General features: G+C 45.9%; 1 protein-coding gene across 5 annotated transcripts in view; it reads right to left on the bottom strand.

Moving 5' to 3' along the window:
* Positions 1 to 475: 475 nt before the first annotated feature.
* Positions 476 to 23,882, bottom strand: part of TENM3 (teneurin transmembrane protein 3) — a 629,396-nt gene continuing 605,989 nt past the window's right edge. For all 5 annotated transcript variants that reach the window (XM_069573182.1, XM_069573184.1, XM_069573185.1 and 2 more), the window contains 4 exons: positions 14,983 to 15,279; positions 10,394 to 12,005; positions 6,707 to 6,837; positions 476 to 4,046 (listed from right to left, as the gene is read on the bottom strand). In XM_069573182.1, coding sequence (XP_069429283.1) covers positions 3,291 to 4,046; positions 6,707 to 6,837; positions 10,394 to 12,005; positions 14,983 to 15,279 — 2,796 coding nt within the window. In that variant the 3' untranslated portion in view covers positions 476 to 3,290. The remainder of the gene's footprint in view (positions 4,047 to 6,706; positions 6,838 to 10,393; positions 12,006 to 14,982; positions 15,280 to 23,882) is intronic.

Below are 23,882 nucleotides of genomic sequence, written 5' to 3'. Positions count from 1 at the left end.
GGCCAGGCTGAAACTGCTGATCTAAGCATCCCCTAATCAGGCGGTCTATATGTAGATTTAGACATCTCCAGGAGGCTAGGAGACTATCAGGCCCAAACTGATTATTCTAATCAAGTGTTTTAATTAAGCACTTATTGCCAGGATCACAGGAATGGGGCCTGCTCTCAAGGAGTAATGGGCAGCATCTTTTTCCTCCTCCTCCTTCACGGTGATACGGTTTGGCTTTGTAAGGGTACATTTAACGTTTTTTCTAAACTAGGCCATGGACAGAGTTTTCTGTGAATTGCACACTGATGAACAGGCTGTCTGGCCAGCGGACACCACAATTAGAAAAGAAAATAAAAGGTATGATCAACTGGGTTGCAGAGAAATCAGTACCCCAACAACTGCATCTATTTGCATCTTCCACCCCCAAAACACAAAAGGAATCCTGGCTGGCCCAAGATATTTTTAAAAAATATATATAAAACACACACACATTGGGTTGGCTTTTATTGGAATGCCTAGATGCAATCTATAGTCATCAAGTTATGGAAAATTCAGGTCACATATAAAGTTAAGAAGGCAAATGAAAAGAACAATACAAATCAGACAAAATTTACATCTCAAAATATCATGAAAGCATTTTGACTGGCTTTGCCTAAAATACTTTGAATATCAATTTCTTTTTTTGTAAGCTAATTCTTCTCATTATACAGCCCCTTCCCACCCTCCCAACTCTTAGAAAAAGGTCTTTTGTTTACATATTCCCCAAGGTCACTATTTCTTGTAAAAGCATGTCCAGATCACAAGTCTTTTTAGAAAGAAATAGGCTCATTATACCCACTAACAAGACACTAATTGGGTTGATTTGACTTCACCTAAAATAAGCACCAGGAGAAGACTCCAAATCTGTTATTTATCGGTGCCAGTGTGAAGGACCAGTCCACGTCAAGAGGAGGATAAGGTTATGATTTCACTTCCGTCATGTGGTACAAGCTTTTTTCATGGTCAATACATCTGAAATATTTCTGAGAATGTAGACTCAGAGCCTATTTCAACCAAAAGTACTCACAGCATGCTAAATACAGCCCTGCAGAAATGCCATGGAACAGAACTGCAAACACCTAAGTTAACAGTTAGAAAATAAAATGTAAAACAGAGCCATGTTTGTGTGGTTTGAAATCTCAGAGTTGTCTAAACTGGGGCTTCATAATACTCGCCAGAGGATTTCCAGGATAAAAAATATTACTGCTAATCTGTGCTTTCATTCTAATAAAATATCAGCATTCATTAGAAGATTAATTACTTCGGTATGCTCTACCAAATACACAAAGACAGTGATAGCACTGATACTGTAAATTCAGTAGCTATTTTGAAACTTTCCCAGCCCATCTGTTTAATAAACACGCCTACTGTGCAATTTAGAGTATGTGATACATAGCAGTTAGAAAATTAACTTTCAATACATCACTTGAACCTTTATATTTACGACATGTTCACTTGCTAAGTTTTATCACCATTGTACATAGAGGAAAACAGTGTGTACTATAGCTCGATGAACTGAGAAAGATTTTCTAAAAATATTTTTGTGGCTGAATTTAGTGCTCACGAAAGAGACGTGCCAGAGTGGCTGAGCCGCAAGGAAGTGCAGATGCTTGGCGCACCTGCACGCGGGCGGTAGGAGGGCACAGCTCTCAGCTCACTTCCAGCGGACCGCCACCCCTAGCTTCCCCGAGATGGAGCAGAGGCTGCCATTCAAACCAGCTCCGAGTTGGCTGGGTCATCTGGGCTTACAGGAGCTTTTGATCTCCCCTTTATGTCCCTCTTTGTGACCTGAGGGTCCAAACTCGAGACTAGCTGAGTGACCCTGACCTTCCCTGTCTGGATGTCTCACGCTGCTCGGTTTCCGCTAGCTTGCGGAGATCTTAAGACATGCTTAAGGTGACGACTAACTACATCAGCTCCTTTCCTGCTCACAAAGCATCTGATGGGGCTCTTGCGCCTCCATCATGAAAAGAGGCTCCCAGGAAGGTAACAGTAAAACCCTGGGGTTAATGGTATCAACTCCCCCATAGACTTTTTAGGGGCGGAGAGAGGGACAGTGCCTCCTGCGCTGTTTTATGTATTTTTGGGTTTGTGTTTCGTGGCTTCCGTTACATTCCACCAGCCTTCGTTTTCTACCGTGCCTCTTAGCTGATAATGGTTGAGGACACTGGCCTGATGAAAAAGAGGAGGAGGAGAAAGGAGAAGGTCTCTGATTAGCCACCCACGTAGGATCGCACAGTCTATCCATCTAGTGATAGAAAGTTGCACGTTTTTTTTTTTTAAACCTAATACAAAAATATTAACACTTCTGGACATTATAGGCATAAGTCGTTATATCTCTACAATATAATAATTTATACTGTACAGCTATAACAGATAACAAAAGGTGCAATCCTTTTAAAAAAATCACACAGTTCACATGTTTTTATCGTTTTATTTTTTAAGTATAAACTTTTTAAACACTTTACATAAATTAACTCCTCTGAGACTAATATCTGATGTACAGTAAATTGTAATTCATATAAAAATCCATAAACAACTTGTCTCACATAATTTACAAAAAAATCAGGGTTTCCTTTGCTTATCAGTGACAAGGGTTCTATTTGCCAGTTTTCTTCCCCCCAAGGCAAACCACATAAGCATTGTAAAATTCCTTAGAAATCCCCGCCCTGGCAGCAGAAGTCACATGTGCCAATGTCCTTTTACAAACCAGCACAGGGAAAGCAGTTGGGTTGTCTAGAAACAGTAACTTTGCCCCACATTTTAAAATTAACAGATATTTATCACATCCTATGCAGAGAGACTACTTTTTTGTAAGCAAAGGTCGACAACGGTAATACCTGGAAACACTGTATGCCTTTCTACCTTCGTCAGATACAGTGCCTCAGAGAACAAGATGGCCCAGAAGCAAAAGGTTTGGGCCACTTTCTTTAATGATCTGTTTTTCCTTGGAATACTTTCAGTCCAACTGAGTGCAGTGATATGCATATGTAAACATATTCTTTAAAGCCGATCACCTTTTAAGGTCATTCAGAAGGAAGTCTTTTGTTTTCTTTTTGTAGATTTTTTAAAATAGCAGTCTGATTCTCCCGGAAGGCTCTTCGGTGCCGGAGAGTCCCCCTCGGATTGTGCTACAGACAGATCTGAGCAGAGGTGGGGGAATGGGGCGGTGCTGGGGCTGGAGGGGCAAGTGGTGCCCCGCCGGCTCGGTCCCCGCAGGGGTGGTGGCGGCGGCGCGCGCCTCCCTGCCGCCGGCCCGGGGGTTACCTCTTGCCGATCTCGCTCTGGCGGAGGAACTGGATGTTGTTGGCGCTGTCGGCCAGCTCGGGGTACTGCTCCACCGAGAGTACGTAGTACCCGTCGTAGCCCTGCACCTTGCCGGCGCTCAGCAGCTGCCGCTTCTCGCCCTCCGTCCAGAGGCGCGCGCCCTCCTCGCCGTCGCGCACGCGCTGCTGCTCGCGCGCCCAGGCCCGGGCGAGCGCGCGCTGCCGCGCCTGCTCCAGGATGCGCGCCTTCTCCTCGTCCAGGGTCATGCCGTAGCGCACGTGCAGTGCCAGCGCGCCGAACTGCATCTCCACGTCGGCGAACCTGCGAGTCCTGCCGTTGACTACGGTGGTGGACTGTGACACGGTCACGTTGATGCCATTCTCCAGCGCCTTGCGGCCGCTGGTCAACCGCAGAGTGCCCAGGTCGCTCTCCGGCGTGCTGGTCTTGATGAAGTAGTGCGTGTCCTTGCCCTCGATGGTGAAGTGCAGGTTCTCCAGGTAGAAGGCGTTGTTGAGCACGGCCGCCACCTTGATGCAGTCCTCGTTGGCGATGTTCAGCACGTTGGTCTGCACGCGGCCCTGGCTCACGGCCAGCATGACGCCCTTGCCGATCAGCGACTTGACCGTGGCGAACCATAGCCACGACGGCGCGCCGCTGCCTTTGCGCCTGCTCACCTGCAGCTCGGCCATCTTCCCCAGGGACAGGAAGGCCTTGGCCTGCCTCGCCACTTGCTGCTGGACTCCAAAAATGGGCTGCAGAGAGAAACAGACCCACAGGATGGGTTAGAGAACAGTCGGGCTCTTCTGGCCCCAGGGAGCCAGGCTTCTGGGGGGTGCTCCAGTTCTGGGCAGAAATGAAACGCGGGGGAGTGGGGCGGGGGGTGGCGGGGGGTTGTTGATTAAAACCTCAGTAGGTTCTTTAGACGGAGAAGGCAATGGCACCCCACTCCAGTACTCTTGCCTGGAAAATCCCATGGACGGAGGAGCCTGGTAGGCTGCAGACCATGGGGTCCCTAAGAGTCGGACATGACTGGGTGACTTCACTTTCACTTTTCACTTTCATGCATTGGAGAAGGAAATGGCAACCCACTCCAGTGTTCTTGCCTGGAGAATCCCAGGGACGTGGGAGCCTAGTGGGCTGCCGTCTATGGGGTCTCACAGAGTCGGACACGACTGAAGCGACTTAGCAGCAGCAGCAGCAGCAGCAGCAGCAGCAGCAGCAGCAGCAGCAGCAGCAGCAGCAGCAGCAGCAGCAGGTTCTTTAGAAATGAAAAGGCTAAAAAACCCTGGGGGGAGGAATGCACTCAAGACCCTGCTGCCCTCAAGTTGATCCCAATATGTTTTGAAAGGTAAAAAGAGGTAACTCCATCAGGTATGTGTCAAGAGTTTTTTAGTTTCTAATGTGGGTGAAATGGGCTTCCCTGGTGGCTCAGTGGTAAGGAATTCGCATGCAATGCAGGATTTGCAGGAGACTTGGGTTCAGATCCATGTGCCAGGAAGATCCCCTGAAGGAGGGCATGGCAACCCACTCCAGTGTTCTTGCCTGGAAATCCCACAGACGGAGGAACTTGGTGGGCTACAGTCCAAAAGGTTGCAAAGCAGCTACAAGACTGAAGCGACTTAGTCCGCACACATGAAGGTGGGCAAAATATTCAGGTTTTTGCCTTTTCTCTTTCTGTTTCTAGATACCCTTTTCCCAGGCTCACCCCATTTGGGGAACCAGCTTACCAGATGGTCCTTCCCAGTTTTCTCCATAGGTTGGTGAGAAAGTGTCAAAATGCAGAGGAAGGTTGCAAAGCCTGGGGGGGGCTCCAGTTGGATCACCCAGTCCCACTTTAAGCTAAAGTCCCACTTTAAAGCACATGCTTTTAATTTACTTACAGGCGTGTGCTTTAATTTAGGTAAACTCTGTACTGTCTCCCAGTGAACAGAGCTTTCAGCTGAATTTGACTGTATAACTGACGGACTGAAATGGGCCAGGATGAGCACACAGTGGGCAGACAGCTGTCAACGAGTGTTTATCGCTTTAGGAAAACATTTGTTTTTTGCAGACTGAGGGACAGTGGGCCTTCTGCATTCACAAGGGTTTTCAATTGGGGACATCTTAGGCATCTCTTAGACTACCAGATGTTCCTCTGGCCAGCATTTTCCCCAATTGGAAGCACGTGTTTCGTTTGCAGCGGTGAAAGACACATTTGTTTTCTATTCTCCAGGCATCCTTGATGTCTTTGCTGGCGATTCCCTAAGCTGTCCTTATGGTGCACTTCTTGTGACAGAGAACCTGAACTGTATGGAAAAGGCTGCCTAGGAAAAAAGGTGGCAAATCCATTTGTACAGTATGACTTAACTGTTTTCAGACATGTTGGAAAGTCATCTGCAGTTATTAGCTGCTCAAAGGTATTAGCAAACTTAGGGATGTCTTCATGGCACTTGATCAGTGCAGGTATATTTGCAATTAGCAATGTTAAAATGGCTCCCAGGTCCCGGAAACTGAATGGGTTTTGCCTTTTAAATGTGAAGGTGACATCTGAGAAAGGAATTGCTTTTAAGTTAAGTATGAAACATGTACCAGAAAGCAGAGGTATTGGCTTTGTGTGTATGTGTATGTGTGTTTTAGCCAGGCTTGCCTTTTTGTTTTGAGTTATTGCGATTATAGGAAATTGCTCAAGGGGGGAAATTAATCTAAGAAACACTGTGCTCTCTTCTTATCATTATGGGGTAACCCAGTTTCTTGATCTTTAATTATTTTTGCTTTAAGCTAGAAATTCTGATATTTTGTTGTTGCATTGCTTTCTGATCTCTGAATGGTGGGAATTAAAAAGTGTCATTTTGTGAAATGGCAGCTTTGATTTCGCAATTTTCCATTCTTTCTCCTTTTATTTCTCAGAAAGGTTCCAGGCTTCCTGGTCTGTTAGTTTCAGGAAAATTTCATAAACACCTAGTGGTAGGTGGAGCTTTACCGGAGGCCATTTTATTTTTAATCTTTTTCCCTTGAAAACATGGCTAACATTTTAAAGAAGTAGAACTTTGTGGCATTGTTGGTGAGCTGCTAATTTGTAACATGAATTCCCTGTCCTCCTGTTTATTGTATCTTTGCCTTAAGGTCCCGAATCTTATAAATGTGCATTCCTGGGGTTCTCTGTAGAAGCCCTGCACTCAACAACGAGCTTTCATATTTTATTACTGTTTGATAATGTCTTTCTGTTTTTATTAGCATCACTAAAAGCAGACTGAAGCCTGTTTCACAGGCCCCTGGTCTGCTGAACAGAAATGCAAGACAGAAGTGGTGCTTTCTTTCCTGAGTCAAAAAAAAAAAAAAGTCTTTGGTCCCCAGGGAGTCTGATTAAACAGGGGACTATAAGGCACAGGCAAGCCCTTTGTCACCCTTCATAGTTTCGCTTTTTGTCTCTTACCGGTATATCATCCCACTGCTGACTCTTCACGAGTTCGTAAGAAGGCTCCGTTAAATCAAATTTGGGCACAGGGAATCCAGGAATAGCATTGTGCAGATGGAAGCCAAAGGTCACCAGCCAGCTGTTAACATCTAGGAAAAGAAGGTCCAAAATGAAAGGCTTCCGAGTTCACTTTGTGCTTTCCCACCCTGAGACCCTTACCTGAAAACCCCGCCTTCACAAATGGTAACCTGAGCAAGAGCTCCTGTTTGCCTCTGCCCTACAATTAAAAACACTATTTTCAGACATGGTAAAAATACCTTCAGTAGCAGAAGGAAGTGAGGCAAGGGCTACAGACAGTGTGGATAATAGAGACTCACTTAGACAGATGAGTACCCAGTCCCACCTGGAAGTTGCAACCCATGCTGGTAATAAGTATTTTTTTTTTTTTAAAGTTGAATAACAATGCCTAGCAGTGTGAAAGAGACATGGTTGTTGAACACAAATGACATCTGTAGTTAGTGAAGGCTGGTCTTAACTAGAAGTCCTGTGTTATTAGCATTCCAAAGTGGCTGCCCAAGGATATGCAAGTTTCCACCACCCATTTTCTATTAATAAAAACCCCACATCGAGTGTATGAAAATCAACAGTCAACTCTTAATCAAAGATGAATGCCAAAAGCTGGCCGAGGGCACGGAAGTTCTGATTCCCATCAGTTCTGACTTCAAAGGCTCACTGCACACAGGTGGAGACAAACTTTTAAGGGAGAGAAGCTGGAAACCTTTAAGATGGTATTTTAAAATATTGCCATGTGACTCCAAAAGCCATTACACTGAGAATAAAGCTTTTATTCTATTCTGGAGGTTATACTGTTACAGAACTACTCAGCAGGCTTGCAGCTTTATGAGTACAGTTGGGTGTAGATTATTTTATATATTAAGCACATTGCTGGAAAATTTGAAATTGCATTTCACCTAATATATTTTATGCTGTTCCATCTCTCTTTTGATGTTTTTCAAAAAATGCTGCTGTGGCATTCCCTGGTGTCCATGTTGCTAGGAGAGGATGAATTCAGGAGCGGTGGGTTGCCAGCCTCTCGGGCAGCCACTGTCAACACCTCTTAAATAAGCAGTGGGGGACTGCTCGTTGGAATGATGGAGGTCACTTGCTCCCTGATTCCTTCTCCAGGGCACCAACTCACACCTCTCTGTCAGGCTGGCAGGTCCCTTTCTGCAGGCATCATATAGGCTATAAACTTAGTGGTATGTTCCCTCTTTTTTAAATTAAAAAAATATTTATTTATTTGGCCAATATTTATTTATTTGGTCTTGGTTGTGGCACTCAAGAGCCTTCACTGTGGCCTGAGCTGTCTAGTTATGGCAAGAGGACTTAGCTGTGCCAGGGCGTGCAGGATCCTGGTTCCCCGACCAGGAATCGAACCAGAGTCACCTGCACTGGGAGGCAAATTCTAAGCCACTCAACCACTAGGGAAGTCCCATCCCTATTTTAAATGGAAGGCTGGTGGTGGTGGCGGTGGAGAGAGAAAAACCCCAAGTTTGTTGCGTAGGAGAGAAGTGATATATGTGTGTGCATGTGCATAAGATTGGAGGGGGGCATGGTTTATGTTTTAGAGGAAATTTTTGAATGGGGTTAGAGGTACTCCTACTATGAACGCTGTCTGTGAAGCAGTGAGAAATCAGAGGCTCTTAACATGCTGAAGGTTAGTGCCCAGATACTGGGACATGAATGCAGATGTGTACTGGGGAACCCTGAAGGAGAATACCCATTTGGGTGTTGCTGAGTCAGGATGCTGACAGCAGGGACTTGGAGCGGGTTCGTTGGGGAGAGAGCTAGGCGAAGCTGGAGACAGTCTGCGGAAGCGGGAAGCAGATGTGAAATGAACAGGGGCAGTATTTTGAGAGCTGTACTGAGAACTGAGAAGACAGAACATCCTGGCATGCTTCAACTATTGAACAAGGAGAGAGACAGCCAGACGGAGCATCTAACACGAGGCAAAAACAAAACAGGAAACCCCAAACCAAACCAAACACAGAAAAAGAAAACGGGGAATAACCTTCCTCTAGGAAGCATAAACAAGGGGGTTAATTATGGCAGTGTAACTCAGGAATAAAGTGGAAACAGAAGGGCTCAGCGTCCCTGGGGCCGAGGATGAGTGGAGATCTCCGCTCGCTGAAGGGAAGCCCTGTGGACTGTGGGTAGAAGCGTAAACTTGTGCAGCCACCAAGGAAAGCAGGATGGAGGCTCCTCACAAAGCTAAGACCCGAATTCCCATGTGATCCAACAGTCTCTCTTCTGGCTAGTTATCCCCCAAATGCAAAAACACTAATTTGAAAAGATACACGCTCCTCTGTGTCACTGAAGCATTCTTACAATAGTCAAGATAAGGAAACGCCCTAAGTGCTTATCCATAGATGAATGGATAAGGAAGAATCGGTGTATGCCTATACATACCTACACACACAATGGAATGTTAGTCGCAAAAAATAAAATCTTTCCATTTGTAACAACACGGATGGATCTTGAGAGTATTATGCAAAGTGAAGTAAGTCAGATGGAGAAAGGCCAATACTGTATGATTTCACTTGCATAACTTTTTTTTTTTTTGCTGCACCACATGGTGTATGGGATCTTAGTTTCCTGATCAGGGATTGAACCCCGGGCCCCCAGCAGCAAAAGTGTAGAGTCTTAACCATTGGACCCCCAGGGTATTTCCCTAATTCCTCTGAAACAAATGATCAAACCAAGCATGCAGTAGAGACCGGAGTAGTAGTGGCTACCCGGGGGGAAGGAGATGGGGGGAAGGACAAAGTGGATTAAGGGCATCAGCTTTCTGGTGACAGATGTTGAATAAGTTTTGGATGGTACACTGTAGTGTATACAGAAGTAGAAATGTAATGTTGTACACATGAAACATACAATGTTATAAAGCAGTGTTACCTCAATAAACAGTAATGAAGCTTATTTCAGAGAACTAGAGTTTTGCTTGGGCTTCCCTGGTGGCTCAGATGGTAAAGAATCTGCCTGCAATGCAGAAGACCTGGGTTTGATCCCTGGGTAGGGCAGATTCCCTGGAGAAGGGGATGGCTACCCACTCCAGTATTCTTGCCTGGAGAATCCCATGGACAGAGGACCCTGGTGGGCTACAGTCCATGGTGGTCCAAAGAGTCGGACACCATTGAGTGACTAACACTTTCACTTTTTTTCTACTACTACTTAAAGCAGAATTGCATGTTATTGTATTTTATACCACAAAGTAGGATTGCTATCCCCATTTTATTGTTGCGGAAACAGACTCATAAAGTCATGTGACTTGTCTAAAAGGCACATGACCTGTTGTTGGAGAGGCATTCAGATTGGAACTCCAGTTTGGGGGCTTCAAGGTCATGTTTTCCGCAACCCCGCCCCCCCCCCCCCCATGTCCCTTCCCTTCAAATGGCATGCCTAGATTCCATGTCATTTCAGGAAATCTGTGGTCTTGTGCGCTGGCTGGCAGAATAGGAAGTAACAGACTATGTCCCAGTGTCCCTCTATTGGGTTCTCCTTGGTTTCATTGAAAACATTAGACATTCGATTTTTTTTTTAAGACATTTGATTTTGCAGGAGAAAGGCATCAAGTTAAACCCCCAGCAGTTATTTTATGGATTCAGTGATTAACTCAGTACTTGAAGGAAAAACAATTCTGCTTACCTGTGATGTAGTCTTTCACATCATGGATTTTGCTTGCTGGGTTGTTATTCCTAAACATATACAGGTTAAAGGGAGCTGGGTCCTTCCCAATTCTTTTCCAGATTTCTATGTCAGGTGTTGTCCACCGTCCTGCCAAAATGTCATAATCCCTTTCTCCAAAATGGATTAATTTTGTGAGTGGGTCATACAAGCCACCGTGAAATCCAATTACCAGCTGGAAGTCAATATTGGAGTCGAAATAGATCTCACCATAGGCGGTGTACTGAATCTGTTTGAGCATAAGCCCGTTGCTACTGAAAACAGCCAGGGGTGTCCCTGTGTTGTCTGATGCGATGTAGAATTCATCCCCGCTGCTGATTTCCATGGCAAAGAGATGTCCTTGGAGATCATAATAGAGGGAGGTGATCTCTGAACTCGAGTGGTTGTAGACATGAGTAATTCTGGTGGGGTAAGTGAGGTCCGCATAGAAAAACTGCAGGTGCTGTCCCAGACTGGTCTTGCTGGACACGCGCCTCCCCAGGCCATCGTAACGATAGATCACCGTCCAGCCGCTGCCTTTACTGTAGACGCGGGTCAGAAGGCCCTTGGAGCTGTACTCGAAGATCTCGGTGCCTCTCTGGCGCAGGAACCCATCCTCATCCAACCGGTACTGAACGTCACCCAGCCGGGTGATCCTGTCTCGCAGGTCATAGCGGAGCGGGGTCAGCCGCGCGCTGCTACTCGGATTCAGCAAGTGGAGATTCCCATTCAGGTCGTAGTTATAACGCCACATGATTTTTTCATTCAGGTAGACTGTCTGGAGCTGTCCGTCGACGTCATACTCATAAGCGTACTTGGTGGTGTTGGCGAAGGGCCCTATTTTAATCTCTCTCTTGGTTACCCGACCCATGTTGTCATACTGAATTGTAATCCAGTACATGAGCGACCTGAATATCTCATACTGAATCTCCTTGATCCGGCCGTGGGCATCAAAGTGCTTTGTGTAAGTCATGACAGCTGTGGAGATGATCTGGTTAATATCGTAATAGATGACGCCGAATTTTCCGAACTGCTCCACTTTGCCCGAAATGTCGTCGAACTGATAGAGGTCAATGGGCAGGGGAGTCTCATTGATAACACCCTGCATGCTGGTCACCCGAAAACTGTTGTCATAGCTGTAGTCGAATCTCGCGTTCACCATCCCGTCTTCACTGAAGCGGAAGATCTGTCTGTCAATCAGGGGGCCGATCTGCCTGTATCTAATGGTGCAAATGAAACCATCGCTCTGGAGGTTTACTGTTTTGAGGACTCCCGCCGTCTCATCGTAAGTGAAACTGACCCGCGTACTGTCGTATAAGATCTCTGAGAGCCTGGTCTGCCTTCGATACTTGAATAAGACCCTCCTGCTGGTCCCCAGGAAAGCCGTCTGCAGAAGCAACCCCTCCTCATTGTAGTCGGTGATGACGGAGGCGTTGCTCTCCGGGGGATTGTATATGTTGCGGTAGTAGCCGATGGAGCGGATGGTCTGCATGGTGTGGCGAGCCACGCTGGGCATGGTGATGGCAGAGAGCTGGTCCCACATGTCGTATTCAAAGATGTACTGCCGCTGGCTATGGAGCAGAAGCACCATGGACTGCAAAGAGGGAGCATGCCATTAGCAGATATTTGCGAATGAGGGGGCGGGAAGTAAAAGTAGATGTAGTGACCACAAAGACGCAAAAATAGTCCGCCTGAGAAAATGATTTTTGTTTTAATTGAGTTCTCCTTGACCTTCCCTGTCCTTAACGATTTCCTGCCTAATTTGCCTGGATGCTTAATTGCCAGCGGTTTCGCACTGAGTGCCTCAACTCTCATAATGGGCTGTCAGGATCAGACTTTTTTTTTTTTTTTGTATCTGGCATTCACAGCCAAGCAGCAGATTGTCAATGGATCTGGATAAGTCATAATACAAGCATGAGCAAAGCTGCTTCAAAGACAATATTTCATGGGGAAAACAGCATATGGGAAGTGCAGTCCTGTCCATAATTAGCAATTATTTAGTAAGGTGGCTTTTCCCCAAACATTTCATGGAAGAGCCATTCAAATCATGCTTGAATTTCCAGTGGACTTGGAGGAGGAGCAAAGCATTCAAAATATTTATTTTATAAAGAAGAGACATAAAATTAGCCCCTAAAGGGACTGTGTGTACATAAAGCATCATCAGCAACACTGCTTGGTTAATCGCTTGGTGAACAAGAGCTGTCAATGCTCTCATTAGGAATATGGATCCAGAGATGGTTTTCTGTTTGCAAATTCTTTACATGACATCTGAAATGACAATGAAATCTGCATTCTGAAATTTCCTTTTGTAAGAACCAAATCTGACTTGTCCCTTAGGTGCAGTAAGGATGGTTTCTGGGCTATACACTGCTTGGGTGCTAAGTTATGAGGTGAATAAATATATGACTCAACGTAAGCTTGGCTTATTCTTCAAGTGATTTCAGAATGACAAAAGACAGTTTATTAGGCCAAGGGAGAGGTCAACCCGGAGGCTGGTTTGGTAGCTCTGCAGTGGTACAGAGAGCGGGCGGTTCTTTCCTCTGGGAGGCTCCCTCTAAACCCTGTTAGACCAAATGGAGTGATGGCTGAACTGGGTGGATGGTCAGACTAGGAGCTGATCCCCCTCTCCTCTCCCCCTGACACCGGGATGTACTCTTTGCTTTTGACATAAAAGCGCATAACCCCTTGTCTAGGCTTACTGCTTCTCCTATCGTCTGCTGTTTTTCAAATGCAGTTTGTCTGACTCAGGCTTCTGCAGGATCTCCTCCATGGACACATCTGGGGGCAATTTTTGTGTGCAGGTTGTGTGACCAGTGTCTTGAGACTTGTTGCTAACAGTTTGAGTTCTTCCAAGGAAGGCCTGGACCGTTGCTGAATTCACAGAACCCTGTTGGCAGTCACTTAGAATCACGTGTGGAGAAGGCAATGGCACCCCACTCCAGTACTCTTGCCTGGAAAATCCCATGGACAGAGGAGCCTGGTAGGCTGCAGTCCATGGGGTCACTAGGAGTCGGACACAGCTGAGTGACTTCACTTTCACTTTTCACTTTCAAGCACTGGAGAAGGAAATGGCAACCCACTCCAGTATTCTTGCCTGGAGAATCCCAGGGACAGGGAGCCTGGTGGGCTGCCATCTATGGGGTCACACAGAGTTGGACACGACTGAAGTGACTTAGCAGCAGTAGCAGAATCACGTAGGTAGTAAAATATTACTTGCTTTGCCATGAATACATGTTGGCTTAGGATGCCTGTCCTGGTGAGGAAATGGAAATGGTTTGGGTGGGTTTTAGGGATTTGGGAGAGATACTGAGAACGTGCTCATTGGCTTTTCTGACCCCTGTCGATACGTGAAGGTGATCTCTGTTACGGCTGGGTCACTTTGACAGCGGCTCTTATCAATGGTATGCCCCTTGGCTTCCTTTAAAGATTTTTCAGTCACATTACGGTCACTACTCTCAATGTCGGGGGTCCGGGAATTTATTTTATTAATTTATTTTTGGCCAAGAGATCTTAGTTCCCTGACCAGGTCTTTAGGAAGAGGAGTCTGTGTATAGTTCGTCTAGAATTATCTGAGCTGACTTACATGCACGAGGCTGGTCCAGAGCACCTCTGGGGGAGAGCAAGATGGGGTGCGTGAGGGGCACAGCGATGCAGATGTGAGTGTGTGGAGGACACAGGTCACTCCGCACAGTCGAGGAAGGGCAGTCTGAGCTTGCGAGCGGCACGTGCCTCAGTGGCCCTGTGGCTGCTGGCGGAGAGGATCACTGGGAGCAATGGGAGGCACCGAACTCAAAACCAGGGCGAACCTTCATCTCAAAGGGGAATGAAACCCCTCATGAAGATGCTCTCTGCAGGATTCTGTCTCTTTCAGAAAGGAATTACAAGGAGGTGGTCCTCCCCATACCTCCTTTTGCTTTCATTCCCTTTTAACACTGGTCACTACCTGAAACCTGGCGCCCTGCACACGTGTAAATGCATCTTTTTTGGTAGCATGTTACTGTCTTAAGCATGGGTTCCCTTTCAGTGCAGACGAAAGGGGAGACGGCCCGGAAGCCCAGAAATGTGGCTTGCTTAAGAAACTGGCTTCTTTCGGTTACTGATGCGTAAATAGGATCTATGGGCTTTTTACCGTTATGTCGAAGCTCTGCCAGGAACGACACATACCTGACAGCTTTAACTGTGCGAATGTGTAAGGCGCTTTCTGAAACGAAAAAGCTCGTGCTGAGATGATTTACAAATGACTTACAAGCTCAAGGTCTAATGTGTGAATGTTGTCCACGGATGAGCTTGGCAGGTGGGCGGTGGTGGTGTTTGTTTACAGCGTAAGTCATGTAAAAGGGTCTCAGAGAGCCAAACTGTACTAAGGAGAAACACCGTGGCTGATGCGCAGATTCCTCCGTGCTCTAAGGCTGTGACTTACATATGGATGCTCAGAATAGTAAATGGAACTCAGTCAAGTACCGGTGGCCCCGCCTCCTGCCCCGCCCTTCCCCACTGTGCGTCCGGGCAATTTGCACGCTGGAAAAGACCAATCATTGCTTTCCTATGTTTCCTCTCTGGGTGCAGCGTACCTTTTCCAAGTATGTGTAACTCCAGGTTTTACCGTCAGCAAAAACCCGGGACACTATCCTTCCCTGTCCGTCATAATCGACTTTCTCGCTGGTGGTTCCTCGCTGGATGCTGGCAATTTGACCCGTGGACGAATAGGTGACATTGACGGCCATCAGCTTGCTGCTCGGCAGCCAGAGAGTCGGGTGCCCTGCCGTGTCGTAGGCGATCCTCAGGAGAAATTTACGGTGGTCATCATAGATCTTCTCCGTCTTTGTCGTTCGATCAAAGTCAACTGAAAGGAGGTTTCTGCCATTAACCTGGTACAACACAAACAAGATGATAAAATAAATCATGCTGTCCCAATACCAGCCCCTTATTACGCTTCAGGGTCCCTGCTATTGTTTAAACACCATTTATGATGATTGATTCTCTTTGTCAGTAAATTAATTTAGCAACTTCTTGGGTACAAGTGCAAGGCAGTAGATTAACTCCTCTTTTAAAAGGTTTCATTAAGCAGAGAGACAGCCTGGCGTTTGTTCAAAACCCTTTCAATTAAATTTTGTAAACTTAAGCAACTGATAAGAAAAATGCCGAGATGTATTTACTTTCAAGTTTGCTCAGAAGATAGGAAGGTGGTAAGCCTGACATCGCTGCAAATTACTCAAAGCCCCGCCCTCCCAGAAGACACTGGGAAATAACTGCTCACTAGATTAATCATGGCTACATTAAATAAAACGGTGGTAAATGTGATTCCAGCCCTTTGAAGAACAGTTAAGTAGAAGCTGGAGTCCACATTACTGTAAATTATTAATCAGTTTAAATAGCAGGAGGTTACAAACACGATCCTCGCTTTGGGCTGAGTGCTGAAACGTCACAATTTTTTGGAATGCCTTTTTCTTTGATAACATCTGGTTAACTGGCAAGGACTTCAGATCCTTCGCTCCCACATCTACACAGTCTGACCACCGTGCTTACTTTACAAATCGAGCCCCATGTTGTCCTAGGAGCTCCGTGGGGCTCTCTGCCACGCTCAGAATCCACAACTACATCTGGCTTTACTGTCTGTGATCCAAGGTGCACACCAGCCGGCGTTCGTTGCTATGGTGGACACGTGGCCTTGGTTAAATTCTACTTTATACATGATCTACAGGGTTTGCAGAAGGCCAGGGCCAGTCCATTCTTTTGATTTTCTACTGCCCCTTTGTGATAATGGTGGCTTCTCCATAACAAAATGCTCCTCAACTGCTCAGACTGTTACAAGTTAAATGGGAAAATCTTAACCTTAAATGACCATGTCCTAGCTAGAACCTTCAAAATGACAGCTCCAGTTGATCACTTATATACACACACACACACACCAATATTATTACCTGGGAAATCCCATGGACTGAGGAGCCTGGTGGGCTACAGTCCATGGGGTCAAAAAGTTCACAACAGAGCAAAGGAACACCACCACATACACACACCACACCAATACATGTAAATACATATTTATGTACCTATAAAAGATACATGTATATTTATGTAAAATCTGGGATAAACATTTGTGTCTTCTATCATGGCCATTAGACAAGACCCATGAAAAAATACTCCTTAAGCTTTTATTTGAACTCTTCCAATTAGCTCTTCAAGGGGAGTATTGTGAAGTCCAGAGAAAGATAAAGATACCAGCTGAAAAGAAGTTTATGTCTAAAGGCAAAGTGATTTTGGGGGAAGAAATGTCCAGAGAGATGATCCACAGCATACGAGAAAGCAGAGCCCGGATGAAGTTAGGAGACCTTAATTTTTCGGTTCTGTCATTGTGGATCCCTAGGTCAGGAAGATGCCCTGGGGGAGGGCATGGCGACTCCGGTATTCTGGAGAATCCCTTGGACAGAGGAGCCTGGTGGGCTATGGTCCCTAGGGTCACAGAGTCGGACATGACTGAAGCCACTTAGCACCCACACATGATGTAGGAAAAAGAAAACAACTCTGGACCACAGGGCAACTGGTTAGCGTTGGTATGGGTATGTGTGTGCGTTGGAGGAGGAACCCGAGAATCTGAAAGCCCCATTTCCACACCCACAGGGTCTAGGAGCTGCACAACTCTGGGCTCGTGGCCCTCAGAGTCTGTTTCATCTCTCTGTAAATAAAGAGGTCGGAATGGAGTGTCAACTACAAATTAGTACTTGCCATGTGTATGTGTTAGTTGCTCGGTCATGTCCAACTCATTGTGACCCCATGGACTGTAGCCTGCCAGGCTCCTCTGTCCATGGGATTCTCCAGGCAAGAATACTGCAACAGCTTGCCATGCCCTTCTCCAGGAGATCTTCCCAGTCCAGGGATTGAACCTGGGTCTCCCACATTGCAGGCATATCCTTTATGGTCTGAGTCCCTAGGGAAACCCTGGGCATTTGCCATCTACCTCTTACAAGGATTAAATCATGTGCTACTTCAGCTTCTGACCTTCAACATCTCCTGAAAGGAGTTCAGCGTGGAGAGCAGAAATGAGACACTGTGTCCTGGAAAAGCTGGCAGGACAGGTATTCAGAAAGACACTCTCAGGGGCTGATTTCAGGAACCCAATGCTTCTCATATCTAGAAAAGCACTAAATTCCTTCATGGTGACGTCTGCTCCTTGTGACTAACAGAAACCTTCTGGAAAAATATGTGCTTGACTGCATGTATTGTATACCCCTTCTCCAAAGTCACATATATACTGACCCTTCCCTTCTCTTTGGAACAGTTTCTCAGAGCTATCATTTTATATGATTCTGACCCGCCAGCTGAAGGCTTCCTGGGCTTCCGTTTTCCCAAGTGGAAGTGTCTGCAGATTAGTAGCTCAGCCTTCTGTGAATTCTGTTGAGACTTTACAAGTTTCTCTTGGAAAAAGCCTGATGAAGGCACCGCTTGCCGAATGCTTTGTGTACCCTGGAAGGAAGCTACTGGCTAATGTTACAAAGATACATTTTGAAGTCAACAAATTTACAGATTTGATTTGATATCAAATTAACTCAATACTGGACTGGCAGAATTCAGCTCTTCAGCTTTTATTTGCACACTTATGATGCCTGAGCTTCCCTCGTGGCTCAGATGGTAAAGAATGTGCCTGCAATGCGGGAGACTGGGGTTTGATCCCTGGGCAATGCGGGAGACTGGGGTTTGATCCCTGGCTGGAGGGCATGGCAACCCACTGCAGTATTCTTGCCTGGGAAATCCCCATGGACAGAGGAGCCTGGCGGGCTGCAGTCCACGGGGTCGTAAAGGGTCGGACACGACTGAGCACACAAGTGATGCCTGAAGAAGCGGCTTTACACAATTTAAAAGCTTTCTGAGGGCTCTTGTGTTTCTCACATCGTGACTTGGGAGGGAAACATAAGCCCCAGAGTGTTTAGGTTTGCCCTCCTTTGCCCTTCCTTGGGGTTATTCCAGGCTGTGAACAGCCAAGCAAGACCGCCTGTGTAGTGAGCGTCTGCGGATGGTGCGGCCCACGGCCTTGCCCCACCTTTTTGTGATTTACTTGCATTCATCTAAATTTGTATCTCGGATCTTTATCGCCTTCCTGATTCCTCCTTGTCTCCACAGTGTTTCCTCTGGATCGAGCATAACAGAACATCTGTCCTGCAGATCTGGTAGGACTGTTGGACTAGCGATGGTAGAAGGGCCAAAAGACAGGTCTGGGACCCCTTCTTTGCAGGCCTGCACCCCGCTCCTGGGCTTCCGATTCATCTCCTTGGTTTGGGACTATGACTACATCACACTGAAGCATCTAGAGCGTCTAACACGGCCATCCTGTGAGCCACCACACCAAGCACATCACATATAGGAACACCTCGAAACACCACGAGACCAAACATCTGGGAAGCACTTAACATTTTCCTCTTATCCTGACCAATGCCTTTCGTGGGTCCTCCAACTGAAGAGATGAGGAAAGAATCAGAATGTGGCTGTTTTTCTCCACACTCCAACACAAGCCAAGGTTTTCACTGTTCTTACTATTTCTAGACACCAACCACTGTTATTCAATATGCAACATTTCAGAAGATACTAACAACAAACAAAGGATTAGTCCCCAAAATATACAAACAGCTTATGGAGCTCAATATCAAACAAGCAAACAACCCAATCAAAAAATGGGTGGAAGACCTAAATAGATCTCTCTCCAAAGAAGACACACAGATGGTCAAGAGGCACATGAAAAGATGCTCAACATCACTAATTATTAGAGAAATACAGCTCTCCGCCCCTCCCCCAACGTTCTCCTTCGGCAGCCGCACACACAGTGTAACACAATCCCACTTCACTATACCTGTATGAACCACGGCAATTCTGCAAACTTGTTTTGACAGTCATAACGGGCTAGCATTGTTCCATGCCCCAAAGGCCTTTAATAAATAACATTTAAAAACATCGTTACATCGTATACTTCACCTAAGATGAAAAACCTATGTAGTTGTTAAAATACCTTCAGCTACATGACAGTGAATCCAAATGTTGTGACTAGGTAAGAGGCCACCATGAATTCCTTTGTGATGTACAGTGTTTCTTTGAGCTAAGCATAGAAAAATCTCCATTTTTCTATGGAAAAATGGTGACAGTTAATCACAATGTCCCTTTGATATTGGGAGGGAGGGAGTTTGTTCCCTCTGGAAGGCTTGAAAAACTGAGGCTCAAACAAGTTAAACAGTGTCTGTCTGACAACACAGGGCACGATCAGACCATATGCAGGTACCTGCCATGTGGGTCAGTATCTCGCCTCCCTGGTTTCCTTGTTAGAACGTCCACTGTCTGCAGATGGTTGTGCGTCCCCTCCACAGGTCAGAAGTGCCAACTGCTCTGCATGGCCCCCTCCAGGCCCTGCCGCTCAGATTATACAGTGAGACACAAGGATGTCACACACACATGACGGGCATAGTAAGAGGTACATAACGGTCTTTGGAGCTACCATGTCTAGGTATGCCTTGAAATACCGCTTTGGCTTTCAAGTTTTGAGAATTTCTTTTTCAAACAATTCACTAAGTGTTTTCCTTTAAGGATGAGAGTTCTGGGTAAGCTTAGATTACTTTTTTTTTTTTTTTTTTTTGACAGGGACCATTTTCAAGGTCTACTGAATTTGTTACAACATTGTTTCTGCTTTATGTTTTGGTTTTCCGGCCAGGAGGCATGTAGGATTACCTCCCCGACCAGGGATTGAACCAACAGCCCCTGCATTGAAAGGCGAAGTCTTAACCACTGGACCACCAGGGAAACCCCCTAGAAGGTGACTTTTCATTATTCAGATGCCATTATAATTTTGGGGAATGGATCAAAGGCTGATTCCAAGTTCAACCACTGACAAAAATCAGGACTATTAAAAACAAGCAACTGTTATGCAGGTCCTTTAAAAAAAAAAACCAAATATGTAGGTACAAACAAGTGAGCTAAGGAACTGTCAAATCTTTGTTCTGTTTTTCCACGATTTCCTCTGCTGGTTATTCCTATATATCCAACCCCTTTTCCTCTTAATACAGTTTCACAGAAAATGCTTTTCATGTTGCTCATTTCTTTTACAATTTTTCCTTTTCTCCTCTTTGCCCTTTTTTTTTTTAAAGCCACTGCATCTATCATTCTATTATATCCATGTGATCTGTTCAATCTAGAGACAGGTTTGCTTCCTGCAGTCAGACGTCGGCAAGGATGTGCTATTCCTACAGCTTCTCTCTCAGAAAGACCTAAAGGCAATAACATAATCTGTATTTTAAGCCTGGCTCTTTCTCATTCTTTCATTTATTGAATAAATATTTGACTGCCCACCCATGGGTCAGGCCCATAACTTCAAAACAAAAAGCACTTTCTGCTAGAAGATAAGGAAAGGCAAGAGAGGCGATGCCCTCCTGAGCGGCCAAAGTGGTAAAGAACCTACTTGTGCCCGATCCTCCAACCAGATTTTCAGAGCATCTCTTTCTCCCTGGAATTCCTCCCTTAGGAGCCACAGAGGGGTGGAATGACCAGGCATGGCTGGCACATCCAAGCTTATCTTGAAAATAAGAAACCTTCCCTTGTGATCTTGGCACCGTCTCCATGTGAGCCATCACACAGATCCGCTGGAAGTCTCCTTTCGGTGCAACTGAACAGGCCATTCTTAAATACTGGATTTTCTGAAATGGCCTGCTGAGGCACTGTCGGTCAGCGATTTAGAAACAAACTAACACCCATGCTTGTGTGCGCTGGTCTCTTCCTCCCCAAAGGAAGATTCACTTAGAATCAGGCTGAGCAGCAGAGACTTAAAATTGGATTTTCCCTCTGCTCTTCTTAATTTCTTTTTCTGTCTAGGAAAGCAGTGTTAGAGGGAAATAAGAGGATGCACTTAGGCCAGCTTGTCTCAAAGAACAGTGGGCCACGTGTTACGTGGTCACTTTCAGGGCAAAGCATCTCCCTGGTTTTCCCTCTTCTGCAGCTGTGTTTTCCTCACCAGCGAGCTAACCAGCTCTTTCCTGTGCGTCTGTCGTGTGCGTTTATATGCCCACTATTTGTGCCTGTGGTTCAGATTCTCTGGGTTAGAGTTACAGAATATGTAGTCATGCCTTCTGTTTTCAAAGGACTCTCACATCATCTCACTTGATTCTGTAGCAATTGTGTGAGACCGTGGCAGGGTAGGGCAGTCAGTTATATTTATCCGTAAAACAGACAATCTGCATCAGGTCTGTGGCTTCCCAGGTGGAGCAGTGGTAAAGAATCCACCTGCCAGTGCAGCGCATGCAAGAGGCACGGATTCCATCTCCAGGGTCAGGAAGATCCCTGGAGCAGGAAACGGCAACCCCCTCCGGTATTCCTGCCTGGGAAGTCCCATGGACAGAAGAGCCTGGTGGGCTACAGTCCGTGGGGTCACTAAGAGTTGGACAGGACTGAATATATACACACCATGTCTACATCATCATGTTAGAATATCCAGATATTATAGTATTGCTATCATGATACAGATACTATCATATAGATAAAATGATGTTAGGTCTGTTAGATGTTAGAATTTTCCTGTATAGTTTAGTAACAAGTGGAGCCTGATCTAGAACTCATACTTTGTGAGCACATTCTTTCGATAAAGTAAGTTCTCTGTCTGAGTACAGGTGTGCCTCCACGCCTGCCTTAGGGATGGCAGAATAAGACAAAGCCTGGGAACTAGCTTCCAGTGTGCAGCGGCCCAGGGAAGCAGGGGTTGAGGCAGTGGTCAGCGGCAGGCAGACATGCCGGCAGCTCGAGGCCTTGCTTCAGCGGAAGAAAATGCTGGAGCTGAAGCTGGCTCCGGCCACTGACCAAGGCCCTCTGCAAGTGACCCTGAAACAAGCCTGGAGCTGGTTTTCTTGCCCATCACGTTGTTGCTGCTGTTCACTCACTAAGTCCCGCCCAAGTCTGCGACCCCATGGACGGCAGCACACCGGGCTCCTCTCCTCCACTGTCTCCCAGGGTTTGCTCAAACTCATGTCCAGCGAGTCAGTGATGCCATCTAACCATCTCATCCTCTGCACCCCCTTCTCCTTTTGCATTCAATCACGTTACCTCCCCGCGAATCTTGTTCTTCTTTCTGATGTTCTATTTTTTCTTTTTGCCTCTCTCTCAGGATAACCCCCCTCGAGCCTCCCCAGCTTCTGTGCACCAGACCTCCGGGTCTAGTGCCCTGGAGCTGGGGCATCCTGGGGGATGGTAAGATGGGACCACAGCTTTGGTTCCAGAAGATTACGTATTTAAGAGTCCCAAACCCTTGCCTTGCAACGGAAGTGGAACTGGAATATAACCTGTGAGCTGAATAGCCTGTATCTGATCACTGATTCTTTTTTTACTTTATTTCTATTTCTTGGAAATGGCCAATATGTATTAGCTGTTTCTTAACTGTGAAGTATTAGCCTGGTGAATAATGTTAGCCCAACTTAACCATTTTTTGGTGCCATTAATAGAACACAAATGGTACACTCCATGTTTTCTTCTCTCTCCTTGATTTTGAGTAACTTTTCCTTTTAAAGGCAAGGGAAATAATTTTAGGAATGGTTATCTGCATTTATCTGTTAAACAAAAATCTGTTCACTAATAGGAAAAATGAAGCACGTTCAGTTTATAGTGGCCTGAAGGGGGTTCCTAGTAACCTGTGTTTCAGTCCTTAATCTATATTGTCTTTACTGAACAACTGTCATAAATCACAGCTTGCTTTCTATTTGTATCTGGCCCACCGCATGAAAAGGAGGAATAAAAACACCTAACAAGGCAACACAGAGAACATTCTGCAATCTACCCGAGCAATCAGCAATGTCAGCACGTGTCTCATGGCAATAAGGTAATTCTGGGACTTCCCTGGTGGCTGTATGGTTAAGAATGCGCTTGCCAGTGCAGAGGACATGGGTTCGATCCCTAATCCGGGAAGATCCTACATGTCACAGAGCAACTCAACCTGTGCACCCCAACTTCTGAGCCTGCGCTCTTAGGGACTGCAAAGCACAAATACTGAGCCCATACGCCGCCACTGCTAAAGCCTGAATGCCTGCACTCCGCAGCAAAAAAAGCCTGCACCATGGCAGTGACCCAGCACAGTCAAAAAAAAAAGGTAAGTCTGGGTTTTTCATCAATAGCGAGGAGGTAGGTTCTGACACTGGTTATCTCCCGTGTGCCCACATTACACTTTTTTTTTTTTTTTTGATGTGGATCATTTTTAAAGTCTGTTGAATTTTTGTTACAATGTTGCTTCTGTTTTTAAGTTTTGGTTTTTTGGCTGCAGGCATGAGGGATTTTAGCCTTCTGACCAGGGATAGAACCCACATCCCTTGCACTGGAAGGCAAATTCCCAACCACTCTACCACTAGAGAAGTCTCAAGCCCACATTATACTTTAAAAATACTGAGAATGCAAAGGCAGACTCCATCTTCCAAAGGCCAGCCCCTGTCTTGCAAGATACATATTTAGGGTTTGGAATACTTGT

Source organism: Ovis canadensis, chromosome 26 (assembly GCF_042477335.2).
Source record: "Ovis canadensis isolate MfBH-ARS-UI-01 breed Bighorn chromosome 26, ARS-UI_OviCan_v2, whole genome shotgun sequence".
Taxonomy (NCBI): domain Eukaryota; kingdom Metazoa; phylum Chordata; class Mammalia; order Artiodactyla; family Bovidae; genus Ovis; species Ovis canadensis.
This window is presented reverse-complemented; position numbering and strand designations above follow the sequence as displayed.